The 14,823-nt window shown below is 36.4% G+C and overlaps 1 protein-coding gene across 3 annotated transcripts in view; it reads left to right on the top strand.

The window, feature by feature from the left end:
* Rbcn-3A (rabconnectin-3 alpha) overlaps positions 1–14,823 on the top strand; it is a 984,230-nt gene that overhangs the window by 926,527 nt on the left and 42,880 nt on the right. For all 3 annotated transcript variants that reach the window (XM_090406519.1, XM_090406521.1, XM_090406520.1), the window contains one exon: positions 706–850. In XM_090406519.1, coding sequence (XP_090262645.1) covers positions 706–850 — 145 coding nt within the window. The remainder of the gene's footprint in view (positions 1–705; positions 851–14,823) is intronic.

Raw genomic sequence — 14,823 nt, forward strand, 5'->3', positions numbered from 1 at the left:
TGGAAAGTTTTATCTTCTGTCTTAAGGATGCTGAATCTGTTCATTATTCTATTTGAAAAAGTGACAGAATGAGTGAAATCTGAAACCTAACAGTTTCAGATTTCATAGCATAAAGAGCTCCACTTTCTTAACATATTTATTTATTTATTTAGTATATAGCATAATAAAGACACATGACATCAGAAGAAATGGTAGAAGAAACTGTTTCTCTCTTTATTAAAAAAAAAAGTAATTTGTGCATCATATTTATACTTTAATGTGACAGGAGGAATGATAAAAAAATTGTATGCTACATAAGGAATAATAATAAAAAAAAGTTTACCATGGAAGTTAAGAGGCAGTTTTATATTTTCAGAAAATGCTTAACTAAAAAACTGACTGTAATGAACATAATGAACACTTGTTGTGAAAACAAGGTGTTAAGTATATCTTAAACTATAATAAAGTGAATCAAGGAATGAATGATTTTTTATTCTTTTAAGATACAAAATCTCTAAAGTGTAGACTTATTTTAGAAGGCCTGGGATCCTGTTAATTTTGTAGTCATTTAATTTTATTTAAAATGTATATAGTGTTTGAGTTTCATTAAATGTGTGTGTGTGTAAATTAAGTATAAAAAACAATCTCTTTATAGAGATGAAAAATGATAAATAATAACATTAGTATATTAGAATGAATATTTGTTCACTTCTGTGTTCATTTTAGAGTTCTCAGTGCCACACTCGACAAACCAGTGATTTCACATTTGTTGGATCCTCTAGTCTAATTGCAACATCTGGTTACTCAACTGAAAATAGGAATGTATGCCTATGGGACACATTACTTCCTCAGAGAAGATCTCTTGTAGCCTGTGAGTGTAATTTATATTTTCTATACCACATCAGCTATTTTTACACACAATAAAAGACAGATGACTTATGTAAAATTAAATCTCTGTTAGTAGCATGCTTACCTATGTATCATAGTCATTGTCAGTACAAAAATTTGAACAGATTGAAGAAGTACAACAGTCAGCTCTTGCTATAGAAAACTCATAGGGACCATAGAAGTAGTTTGTTACAGCAGAGATGGTTTAATAGTGAATTTCTTTTTGCAACTCAGGAAGCTTTGTTTTGGAACCTTTCATTGGTTTGTAAAGATGAGGAAATTTGTTACAGCAGTGTTTGTTATACTGAGAGTCAACTGTATTCCCCATAATGTAAATAAATAGTAATAAAGCATTATCGCATCATCCTAACTTGAAAAAGTTAGGATGATGCGATAATGCTTTATTACTTTCGTTGTAAAGCTTACCATAAGGAATCTACTAAAGCAGAATTTTTGTGTTTTTCCAAAAGTTCCTATGTTAAGTAGAGTCAAAGTCAGATTGTTTGGGTTTATGGTAACTGATGTACATTTTATGTTCCTTGCAATGAACAAAAGCACATCCCTATCATCTAAAATATGATAGGTAAATGCCTAGAAAGTTTAATATTTATGGGAAATAGTACTTCTTCAGTGTGGTAATCTTTCCTGTTTTTTTTTTAATCTAGGCATTATTGACATTTCTCATCTTACCTAAGCTGCTGTTGTGCTCACTGATGCTTGTTATGAATAGGCAAAAACTCTACTAATAAAACTTATTTTATTTAAGTCATCTGTGTATTATTGTCTGCTCAATTTTATGTTTATTGCATTATAAAATTTGATGAAATAGTATTTATGATTTTCATTACTTATTATTATGATCAGCATCATCAGTGCCACCAACACCAGACTTCCGTGGAGTCAAAAAACTCACCATGTGAGGTCCTCACAGTCAATCAAGATGCTCATTGAGCCATCCCTTAAACTCATTCGATATTTCTGCATTCACCACATCATGTAGTGTTAGGCCAAGTGAGAAGGCTTGTGGAATAGAGACAAAAACAGATGAGACAATTTGGAGAAATACAACATAGAAAATAATTCATATGAAAGAAATCTATTAATAGCTTTTGAAGCTCATGAAGGAAATATGAGGATGTAGTTATGAGACTATATATCCAAAGCAAGGAGGATAACTAGGATCAGTGCCGTGACTAGCTCTTCATGGGCCCTGTGCAAGATTTTATTTTTACCCTTCCCTTTTTTTTTTTTTTGGAAAAACAATAAATAAAAAAACAAATACGAAAGAAATAGATCGGTTAATTTTTTTAACTTTAACCAAAAATGTTACATAATTGACCCCCACAGCGGCAAAATTATAAATTTGAAAAAGAAAATATAATACTGATTATTTTTTAATACCCCATTTCAGCCCCCCCACCCCTTCATCCTGGGCCCTATGTCTGTGCACCCGTTGCACCTGCCTAGTTACAGCACTGACTAGGATAATGGTGAAATGAATGAATAGTACAATGAAGCATATTATATTACCCAGTGCTAGGGAAGTTCTTTGTTATATGCTTAATTAGTGAAAGTATAATGATAGTGATAACGATGATCACTGAAAATGACAACAGAATTATTTAGTAATCATTTTCATTGAGATACTTTATTGATTATTACTATTGCAGTAAAATTGATTTAATTCCTTATGTAAGAGGGGTAGGGGAGGTATTGAGACTATTAAGTATGCAGATGTTAATACATTATCAGGAATACATGAGATTTCAGTGCATATTTTATAGGAATGTGCTAGGAAATAACCGGCATAAAAGATATGGGGAAAAAATAGTGAAAAGAGAATAAAATCAGAGAGCCATTGCATAAGAATAACTAAAGACATATATCAGATTACGAGCTGTTTGCATTTCTAGTGATAAAGAAGCTCACTAGAATTAGAATATGAAATTAAGCAAGGGTAAAGTTTTCTTTACAGCAAAGTTCCCAGATTACCTATCTCTTAGTCCACATATCATACTAATGTACTACAAGATTATCCCCTTTCATGGGTAAGATACACAAGGGAATTTTTTTTTGTTTTGTTTCATTTTATAAAAAAAAGGATACATGTAATTATATTTCAAATTTTGCAAAGTGATTCATCAAATTACCAGATGGCAGATTTGTATTTCAATTATAGAAAATGGGGATTGAAGTGTGATGTGTATGGGGAAGCAGTATCTCAGATGAGAAATGTAAGGAGTAGATTTCACAGGACGACTGCTACTCCTTCAATTCTACTTATGCAACCATATAATAATTACAGTTGTGATATGTTTGGAGAGAGAGAGAGATTCAATTCTTTTCAGATGATACAAATTGAGCAAACTATGATGTCCCTTCAGCAACATTTTAATAGATCAGCTTTGGCAGCAGAAATGAGTAACAGATACTAATTTAGCATACCTAATCATGATTTTTCATTTAGAATAAAGAAGTGGATGGTTCTGTACTACATTAGAGGACTAGACCTATAAATCCAAGGACAGTCCAGTTTCTTCTAAACTAGACTGACCTATATACTTGTTTCTGAACATATCTGATTGGATACGTTGCAATATTGAAAAATAATAAATGAAATACCTTAAAAACTATATGAAAAGTAACAATTAGACTGAAATATGTAATCTAGCAAAATTTTTAATTGGGAGTAAAATAAATTAAGATATAAGGAAAGGAACAAGATCAGAGCAATTGCTTTGAACTATGCAAAGGTTTAATTAGATGGAGGAGGAGTAAATATATTAAATGGAGAGTAAGAACAAATAGAATGCATTACCTCAAGTGATGATATTTCATCAGTACACCTAATTACTAGTATCAGAGATACTAGTAATTAGGAGAGATCTCCCACAGTGAGTCTTTTGATTCAATGGTGTGCCAGTGATTATGATTAGAATGATAATAATTATTGATTATGGTATCTTCATTCATCAAATTGCTTTCAGATTTCTACAGATACCTGTAGAAGTTTGAAAGCAGTTTGATTAATGAAGATCTTTATTACTTTTAAGCAGTTCTATGACAGTATTTAGTAACAATCATGTTCTCTCCACAAGTTGTAAAACTCCCCTTTTTGTTGCTTTTATATATATATATATATATATATATATATATATGTGTGTGTGTGTGAAAAGTTTTTTACCTTGGGGATAATATATATTAATTAAGGATACCAAGTAATTATATAAACTTAGTTTTTTTACTCCTTCTCCCAAGTAAGCAAAACAGTTAAGTTTGCACCTGAACGTAGTTCAAGTCTAAAGGTAGTGCAACACCAGGGCAACTCATTGTAAAGGTGGGTGAAGCTCTGATCACTATTCTTAATATTTCCCATAATGTAAAACACATCTCACTAAGAGATGTATACTGTTATACATTATGGGTCGGGGGGGGGGGTCACTACCCAGACTGGCTTCAACCTTTTTTGAGGTCTCCTCAGTGAGTAGCTAGATCCTAAAATACCAAGGTTTTTAGTAATACAGAGCCTTATCAACTTTACTTATACAAGTTGCTACAAGGTGCTTTTACTTTGAATAAGAAACTCTGGATGAGATAAAGATGCGAAAAGTTATATAGATAAAGTTGATAAGGCTCTGTATTACTAAAAACCTTGGTATTTCAGGGTCTAGCTACTCACTGAGGAGACCTCAAAAAAGGTTGAAACAGTCTAGGTAGTGACCCCCCCCCCACACCCATAATGTATAACAGTATACATCTCTTAGTGAGATGTTTTACATTATGGGAAATACTAAGAATAGTGATCAGAGCTTTACCCACCTTTACAATGAGTTGCCCTGGTGTTGCACTACCTTTAGACTTGAACTACGTTCAGGCACAAACTTAACTGTTTTGCTTACTTGGGAGAAGGAGTAAAAAAAACAAGTTTATATAATTACTTGGTATCCTTAATATATATATATATATATAAAAGCACAAAAACACTATATTATTCAGTATAACTTATGTTATAACTTATAATCAGTATAACTTATGTCCTTTTATCACACACACACACATCTCATCATACCGTGTCTTAAACATACTCAAACTCCTTGCAGACACCACACTCTCAGGCAAGGCATTCCAATCATTCACAATTCTGCACGAAAAAAACCTGCCTCTCACTCCCCTACTCACACCCTCTTTATACAGTTTCCAGGGATGACCTCTGGTTCTCCCCTGATCTCCCACTATTCTCTGTAGAACTTCTCCACCATTGATCTTATAACAACCCCTTACCAACTTGTAGGTCTCTATCATATCTCCCCTCTTTCTTCTCTCCACTAGACTCTGCAAATTACATCTTCTCAATTTTTCCTCATACTCAACATTCCAGAGGTCAGAAACTACCTTTTGGACCCTTTCCAACATCTCTTCATTAGATCAGCTGTTCTATAAGACTTTTATTTACTCTCCGTCTTTAAAAGTATACAGTGTAGTTACTGTAAAATATATATAAAAGCACAAAAACACTATATTATTCAGTATAACTTATGTTATACTGAATAACATCTCATTTAGACCATATAATTGTAGCATTTAGAGCAGCTGTTCTATAAGACTTTTATTTACTCTTTGTCTTTAAACGTATACAGTGTAATTACTGTAAAACTTTTATATCAACCTATTTGGCAATTTCTAGTCAGATGTAATCTATGCATCTGCTTTTGCACATTTCAAGTTTTTGACAGTCTTTTCTACTTCAAATATTGATATGCACTCCTAATTGTATTCTTCTTGCTACCACTGTTCTGTTACTGCTTATCTCATCTAACAGTCAATTTAATGTAATTATTGTAAGCAATCAGATATCCAGAATATCTTTGTTCAGTTTTCAAAGGTGATAAAGAGGTGATAAAGGTACTTTGTTCAGTACCTTTATCACCTCTGCTTTCTTTTATAATACTCTTCCACCATTTTTAAGCTTGTTTCAAATATTGTAGTCTCCTGGACATTTGGACACCTTTTTACCTTTTGTGTTCTTACCAGTCTTTTCATGACTTCTGTTTAGCTACTTTATACATTATCCTGCATTCTCTCAGATCACATGCTGACTTACTTGCTAGGAATTTTCATTATGCTGTATTCTTTAACAGGACTACTACTCTAATTTCTTGAGTCCATCAGTTTGAAATTTTAGAAATTTGGATTTTTTTTATCCTTACAAATAGCTTCACTGTATGCCTCATTGACCATGAGTCACATCATTGTAGTCAACCTCCTAGACAAGAGATGGCACATGATGATGCCTCACTGAATGAATCAGGGTTTTCTTCAGATTTTTTCATGCTCCAAGATTTGGTTTGAAGCTCTAACCATTAGTATTTTTTTTTAATCTAATAATATTTGCATATTTGAGTTTACAGTTTACCTCTGGAAGCTGCTTGACTTTGACTTTTTAAAACTTTCATGCTTATTTTTCTTTTCAGTATGGAATTTATTTTAATCATATTTGGAACTAAATCGTGAGCACTTTTTATTTCATATGACCTATATATGCTTGTATCTGAACATAGTGAATAAGATTTTTATTTCTTGTCTGTTCTCTCCGTGTGAATTTATGCACATGTATGTTGGAACACAGTCATAACTAATCAGTTTCCTGAACAGAAATTCAACTGGTAATTGCCGTTATTATTAGCTTTGCTCTGTTCTCTAGATTTTGCCAAAACATTCTTATATATCTGGTACTCATTTCTTGCTCTCCTGGTTAGCTCTCAATACAAACTAGCTTTTCCTTTGATTTTTCATGTCCGATGATTTCTCTGTTTGACTTGAGAAATTCCTCTACCTCTTTCTCAGTACAGTCAACTCTCACTGTAACAGACAGAACTATAACTGGTAATTAATTTACGGAATTAACAACGCATATGAAGTATTTAATTAAAGATAACTTTAATGAATCACTTCTATATTTCGGCAATGTCACATTGCCATCTTCAGGAACATAAAGATATGGTATGTGCACTAAGGAACTAACAAAGCAAATGAGGAAGAATGTAAGAAACTAATTTTGTTCCTAAAGTCCTAATGGTGCCCTCTTGCGGGCTAATTTGGTAGTCTTGGCAGTTGGGCTGAAGTTCTCATAATGAAAGTCTCCCAAATTTGGGGCAGCTTCATGCACCCAAATTTGTTGAGGTTAGGAACGTTTTTTAGAGCTGCTGAAGATTCTTTGAATAATCTTTCGTATTTAAACTTGCTTCGATGGATTATTTTTGTTTTCTTCCAACGAATTTTATGGTGGGTATCTAAGGCATGGTCTGCCAACCCAGAGCGGCTGTACTGGTGAAACAGGATGTAGTCTTGTTCTGAAATCCTGATATTTGTTGTTCTGCCTGTTTGGCCAAAGTAGGACAATTTGCAGCTGCAAGGGACCTGGTATACACCAGGTAGGTCTAGGGGAAGTGGTTGGTCTTTGGTAGAGCGGATAAGGGATGCCAACTTTTTATATGGTCTGTAACAGGAAGTAAGGTCATATTTTTTGAGGATATTAGTTATTTTTTCAGAGGTGCCCTGGATGTAGGAGATAGTGATAGACTTGGTGTATTCTTTATTGTGGAGGGGGGGGGGGGGAATGTGGTTTACAGGTTTTAGTATTTTTTGGATTTTTTTGGGGTTATAGCCATTGGCTAAGAAAGTGTTGAGGATGTAGTTTAGTTCCATAGTCAGGGCCTTGTCATCTGAGCAGATTAATTTTGCCCTGTTATATAGTGTTTTTATCACCCCATATTGTTGTGAGGGGGGATGGTGGGATTGCTGGTGAATGTATCTGCCAGTGTGGGTGGGTTTTCTGTAAACAGAGAAAACACTAAAGCCAAACCTCCGAAATCCAACTTATCCAAAAACGAATATACAGCCCTACAAGAATTAAAAAACAACAAAAAAATAGTAATCACCAAAGCTGATAAGGGAAGCGCCACTGTGTTACTCAATCAAAAAGACTACAAAGGTAAGCTAAATTCCTTAATACGAGACCGTACTACTTACCTCCCCATTGAATATAATCCGACCAACTCTCAGATTAGAACTATCCACAGACTCCTTAAGAAGGTCACTTCTTGGCCTGTGGAAGTCACCAACAAACTTAAACCTTATAACTCTAGACCCCCCCCCCCCCCGATTATATGGACTCCCAAAAATACATAAACAAAATGTGCCATTGCGTCCCATAGTGGATGGCATTGATTCCCCCACATATAAATTAGCCAAACATTTAGCCAAAACGCTCACACACTACACTGGCAACACACCATCACACATAAAAAACTCAGCCCACTTTAAGGCCAGTATAGAAAACCTCACACTCCAACACGCTGACATAATGGTCAGTTTTGACGTCTCCTCCCTATTCACTAATGTCCCACTCAAAGAAACCCTTGAGCTCATCCAAGCCAAGTTTCCTCCCGATATCTCAGCCCTATTTCAGTTCACAATGAACTCAGGCTATTTCGTTTGGCAAGGAAAGTTCTACAAACAGATAGAGGGGACAGCCATGGGTTCACCACTTTCCCCACCCTTGGCCAATTTCTTTATGGAGACATTTGAAGAGAAAGCCTTAAACTCTGCCCCACAAAAACCCACTATTTGGCTTCGTTATGTGGATGATGTGTTTGCTATTTGGCCACATGGCTCAGATACACTCCACTCCTTCCTAACACACTTAAACAACCAACATCCCAGAGTCCAGTTCACCTTAGAAAAAGAGGAAAACAACACCCTCCCCTTCCTAGACACTTTAATCACCCGCCAGCTTGATGGATCTTTGGTTTTCTCTGTTTACAGAAAACCCACCCACACTGGCAGATACATTCACCAGCAATTCCCCCCCCCCCCCCTCACAACAATATGGGGTGATAAAAACACTATATAACAGGGCAAAATTAATCTGCTCAGATGACAAGGCCCTGACTATGGAACTAAACCACATCCTCAACACTTTCTTAGCCAATGGCTATAACCCCAAAAAAATGCAAAAAATACTAAAACCTGTAAACCACAACCCCCTCCTCCCCTCCACAATAAAGACTACACCAAGTCTATCACTATCCCCTACATCCAGGGCACCTCTGAAAAAATAACTAATATCCTCAAAAAATATGACCTTACTTCCTGTTACAGACCATATAAAAAGTTGGCATCCCTTATCCGCTCTACCAAAGACCAACCACTTCCCCTAGACCTACCTGGTGTATACCAGGTCCCTTGCAGCTGCAAATTGTCCTACTTTGGCCAAACAGGCAGAACAACAAATATCAGGATTTCAGAACACCAAGACTACATCCGGTTTCACCAGTACAGCCGCTCTGGGTTGGCAGACCATGCCTTAGATACTCACTATAAAATTCGTTGGAAGAAAACAAAAATAATCCATCGAAGCAAGTTTAAATACGAAAGATTATTCAAAGAATCTTCAGCAGCTCTAAAAAACGTTCCTAACCTCAACAAATTTGGGTGCATGAAGCTGCCCCAAATTTGGGAGACTTTCATTATGAGAACTTCAGCCCAACTGCCAAGACTACCAAATTAGCCTGCAAGAGGGCACCATTAGGACTTTAGGAACAAAATTAGTTTCTTACATTCTTCCTCATTTGCTTTGTTAGTTCCTTAGTGCACATACCATATCTTTATGTTCCTGAAGATGGCAATGTGACATTGCCGAAATATAGAAGTCATTCATTAAAGTTATCTTTAATTAAATACTTCATATGCGTTGTTAATTCCGTAAATTAATTACCAGTTATGTCTAACCAACGTATAAGTCTTACTACTAGAAGACAGAACTATACAAACTTACTCACATTGAAAATTCCTGACCAAATTGTCATGTGAAGAGTTGATGGTAGAAATTTCATTGTGACCATAGACATAAGTTTGATTGTTCATTTTCCACTTTTGAAATTGGCCTACGTTACTCTATTTGGAATTGCTTATCATTCAAGTGGTTTATCTTTGTGCTTAGTGTTGAATGCTATCACTGCTGTCTGAGTATAACATCTTGTAATTTTTACTAACTTTGAATGGTGTGAGTTCAATAATATGGACCAGTTAATAAAAAATATCTTTCGCATTAGCTAAAGAATCATATGGTCTCAAATATATCAAAGTCTCTTTATAGATTACACTGAGTGCTTTTATGTCTGAAAGAACTGTGCAAAGATCATTGCTATTCACTCTGTAGTGAGCAGATCCCAAATCCTCTGTTGCAGATCTGAGTGTTAGACTTGCATAATAGCTATTTCAAAGCATATGCTGACTGGAAATGTTTAATTCAACGGACTTGGTCAGAATTAGGTGGATGCAGGAGATGGTAATAGACCTTTTTCACAACCACTAAGGATCGCTGCTTCTGTAATATTCATGTAGAGGGCTTTCACCTGTAAACAAGTACTGTTGCATAAAACTGGTTGGTGCTCTTAAGTTTTTCCTAAGTATGATTTGCATACTGATTTTCATATGCAGTTATTTTGAGAACATGACAGAATTCAAAAATTCTTCTAGGTAGTTCACTGCTTCATCCTGATTTATAACACTGTCCATGGATTTGTTGTTGACCATTTCCTAAACTTCAGATCTACTTAGCAGAGTGTTTTTGATCATTTGCACCTGGTAATTCTTGGGAATCAGTATGCCAAATTCAAAAATCCAAGAGTTAAGTTCATTTGCAATATCAGAAACCTCAGCGTATCCTCTGCCAGTTAAAATTCCAGAGTCATTCTCAATGGCACACAAAGAGCAGGTGGAAGTAAGACTTGATTATTCACCTCAAGAAGTTCTCCAGTCTGCAGAAGCCAAAAGACTGAACACTTGAGAGAGGTATCGACTTCATCAGCTTTTGTTGGGTAGCATTGATAAGATTTGAAGTCCCTAGAAAGCAGCACAGTGACTCTGCCCACAAGTCTGTTATTAATATTGTTGTCAATTAATAAGAATAAAAATCAGATGTACTAAGAATATCTAGTTTAAAAAATGAAAATCTTTCTAATTTGATGTAATTTTGCATTATTCTTGTATCCCAGCATCTTTCAAGAAAGGCCACCCAATTTAATTGCCTAGATGAACAAAGTTTCAACTTAACATTGTCTTGCCTTGTATGCTATATATTTATGAGGTATCATTGTTGTTTAAGACATACTTGTGCCATGAGAGGTTTCTTGAATTAACACGAAAAAGCACAAGGAATAAGTAATGTTTATTTACCGCCATATATTTCATCCTGAATATTACAGGCCATCTTCAGTGGTGACAATAGTTAATTATAAAATAGACTGTGAACAATAGATGATTGAAAAAATAAGAGCCACATGATGTTATACGTAAAACAGTGCAATGGCACGATTGAGGAAATATTTTACTTTTGATAATTCATTAACTCTATAAAAAAGAATTATTGATGTGTGATTAGAATAAGACTTTCCCATATCTTAGATAGAGAGAGGCAATTGTTCTGATTTAAGTTCAGACAGTGAAGTAAAGCCTCGGCACTTTCTTTGAACAAATGTTCAAATTTATACCGACATCGATGAAGTAAGCATTTTTCTGAGTATAGGATGTTGTGGTCTGTATTCTGTGCTATGCCAGGTCAGATTTTTCAGATTTACTGTTGCTAATGTAAGATTGGTGAACTTGTATTCTCTTTTCCTTACATTTCTGACATCTCAGAGCCCATTTCCAGAATTCCTAAGAAATACAATTTAGTGGATCCTTTCCTTCATATCAACAAATTATCAGCATGGTTTTCATCTTCTAAAGATAAACAGTCTCATCTAGCTCTCCCTGGTGTTTACCAAGTTCCTTGTGACTGTCATCATTCTTTCTTTGGACAAACTGGATGTTCTGTGGAAAAGAATAGAACACCACCAATCTTACATTAGCAACAGTAAATCTGAAAAATCTGTAGGAGGCCTAAATTGTAATTTGGGATCTCAAAGAATTAATGTTTTCGATATTTTGGGAGGTTTCTTGCATCTATTGTTATGTGAATTAGGCTGATTTATGACATCAGTTGCAGATTTTGAAAACAGTCTTTTCTAAATTTGTTGTGATGAAGCATATTGGTTTCTTTCCCCCCCCCCCGATTGATCTTATGAGTAGTATTCAATGCACAGTCTGCATGACTGATATTGACTATAGTCATGATTGCAGATGTATTTTTGTGTTCACCTGTGTAGTTGGCAGCTGATAGTAACACACAGATAACGTTAGCCACTCTTTTAAGTGGGCAACCATGTAATCTATCATATATATCTGATGGAAAATGGATCAAGATCAATATATTCTCACCCTTAGCAGAATTTGATTATATAACAGTCACTCCTCTACTAGCAAGGCAATGAATCATATTAGCATTCATATTAGGAAACTTATATATAATATAAGTTTCCACAACTACACTGTAATTTAATTTACTGCTTTACTGATAGAAGAGGAGTAGCTGTTATAGAATCAAATTTTGCTATTGATCCAAAGACTTCTGGATCCAGTTTACATCTTTGAAGTCTGGGATAAAATCCAAAAAATGGATGTACAATTGCTGATCCAAAGCAATGCATATCTTCTCAGGAGCATCTTACCAAAATATCAGTAATGTCCTTATGCCCTCAAATTCTTTGCTTGAAAACAAAAAGCAGAAAATCATCCAATTCTGATCTCCATATCTACAATATAGTGGGCTAAAGAAAACACTGAAGTCTGCTTTGTTCCAATGTTAGGCAAGGGTTGAAGGACCAGATAACATCCATTATGAGATAGGCAAATATCTATCCTCATCTTCCATGAATAAACTGCTCTACCTCTATAACAAAATCTTCTTTGAGGATGAATTTCTGGATTCCTGGAAAAGTGTACTTGTTATTGCCTTTTCCAGGAAATCCAAAATTTACAAAAAACATGACTGATCTTTTATGGTTTCTGGATAATGACTTTTTTTTTTGAAAAAATTTAAACATTCCTCATTGTAATTTTTTATGTATTGATAATTTCTCAGGGGCTCACTTTAGTGAGTACAGGCGTGGCAAACCTGAGATACCTGATGCTAGACCATGCCTTACTTCATGTAATATACATCTGTTATATTATCTGTAGACTGGTCCCTCCTCTTCCTCCCTTGCTTCTTTCTTTCTTCTCTTCTTGCTCCTTTCCCCAAATGCTATTAGAGTATTCAAGGGGAATCTTTCCTATTTTGCTGTGTCATTTCGTCTTGTGCTAACAGGACATTATCAAACACTGTAATATGATCAGGCCATCAAAAAATGTTCATACCGCATCATCTGTCGCACTGGTTACCAAGGGACGCATTTGGATTTTAGGCAGAGGGACCCGTTCGAAAAATATATTACAGTCTCCCTTAGACACCACTTCTCAGCACTCTGCTAGAGGAAACTCCATCAATAGGCCTGCTACCCATTTGGGGAGCTGTTTAGGGGCAGCACAAAGAAATGGCTCTGCAAAAGGACTGAAATGGCAATGGCAACGGCACCAGACTATGACTTTAGGCAATTGAAACATCTTCTCTCTGATAGGGAAGGAGTTGGCCTTCTGAAACTGTCGACCTGGATAAGGTGTGAAAGCTCTACTACTCTGGTGTGGGGATACTCGCAAGCCCCAAGCTGTCAGACTGTGTTGCTGAGTGGATCCCATTGGGGGAGGGACCGGTATGTGTGTTAAGGCTTCAGATGAAAAACCTTGATTTGGCTGTGGTGTAAGCCTATGTACCTAATCTGGAGTCAGAATATTCTGCCTTCCTAGAGGAAGTGGATGCTGCTTTTGACAGAGTGGCAGACATGGAATCAGTCCTGCTAATGGGTGACTTCAATGCACATGTTGGAACAAATGACCAGACATGGAGGGGGTGTGGTTGGGAGGAACGGCACCCCTGACCTTAACGTGAATGGGTTGAAATTATTGGACCTGCTGTACTAACAGCTTGTCCATAATGAATGCCTTCTTCCAGCACCGAGAAGTCCATAAGTATACCTGGTACAAGGATACACTAAAACAAAGGTCTCTGATTGACTTCTTCATAGTCTCAGCAGACCTATTTTCCTCAGTGTTGGACGTTCGTGTGAGAAGAGGGGAAGAACTGTCAACTGACCACCACCTTGTTGTGTGCACCCTACTTCTTCAGAAACCAGATGCTACCATCAACGCTGGTAGGCCTAAGCAGCTATACTGCGTGAAATGGGAGGCATTGGAAAATGAGGCTGTGAGGAAGAATTTTGCAGATGACATTTCCTCCAGGTTCAAAGAGATTCCCAAGCATACTGCAGATGTTGAGGAGGAGTGGAAACTGTTCAGAACAGCTGTCACTGCCTCTGCACTCTCATGCTGTGGCAGAAAGCGGCTCGGCGTGGCAACGGGCAGTGAGAAAAGGACACCTTGGTAGAACCAAGAAGTCCAAAAAACTGTCTGGGCAAAAAAGGAGTCCCACCTAACATGGCTTAGGGTCAGGTCACCTGAGATGCGTTTGCAGTATGCTGAGGCAGTAAAGACAGCAAAGCAGAAGACTTGGGAATCCTTTGGAGAAAGATTAGACTCATCCTATGCAAATGCAAACAAAGTATTTTGGCAGACCATCCGCCACCTTCGAGGGAGGAAATCATGCACAGCAAGGGCAATTAAGGCCTCTGATGGTGCACTTTTAACAACCAAGAAGGATATCCTCCACAGATGGAGGGAATACTTTGAGAGCCTTCTTAACCCAGGTGGCCCAGCAGTTGTGGACATCCAAGAGGTGCAGATCGGGGCAATGATTAGTCTCACAGCAGAAGAGGTCCATTCAGCAATAAAATCGCTAAAATCGGGCAAGGCTGTTGGCAATGATAAATTCGGCCCGAAATGCTAAAAGCCTTAAATCGAGACGGTGTTCTCTGGCTGACTCGAGTGTGTCAGGCTGCTTGGATATCTGGGCGAGTACCA

Source organism: Typopeltis vanoorti, chromosome 16 (assembly GCF_054136105.1).
Source record: "Typopeltis vanoorti isolate ZY-2024b chromosome 16, IOZ_Tvanoo_1.0, whole genome shotgun sequence".
Lineage (NCBI taxonomy): Eukaryota > Metazoa > Arthropoda > Arachnida > Uropygi > Thelyphonidae > Typopeltis > Typopeltis vanoorti.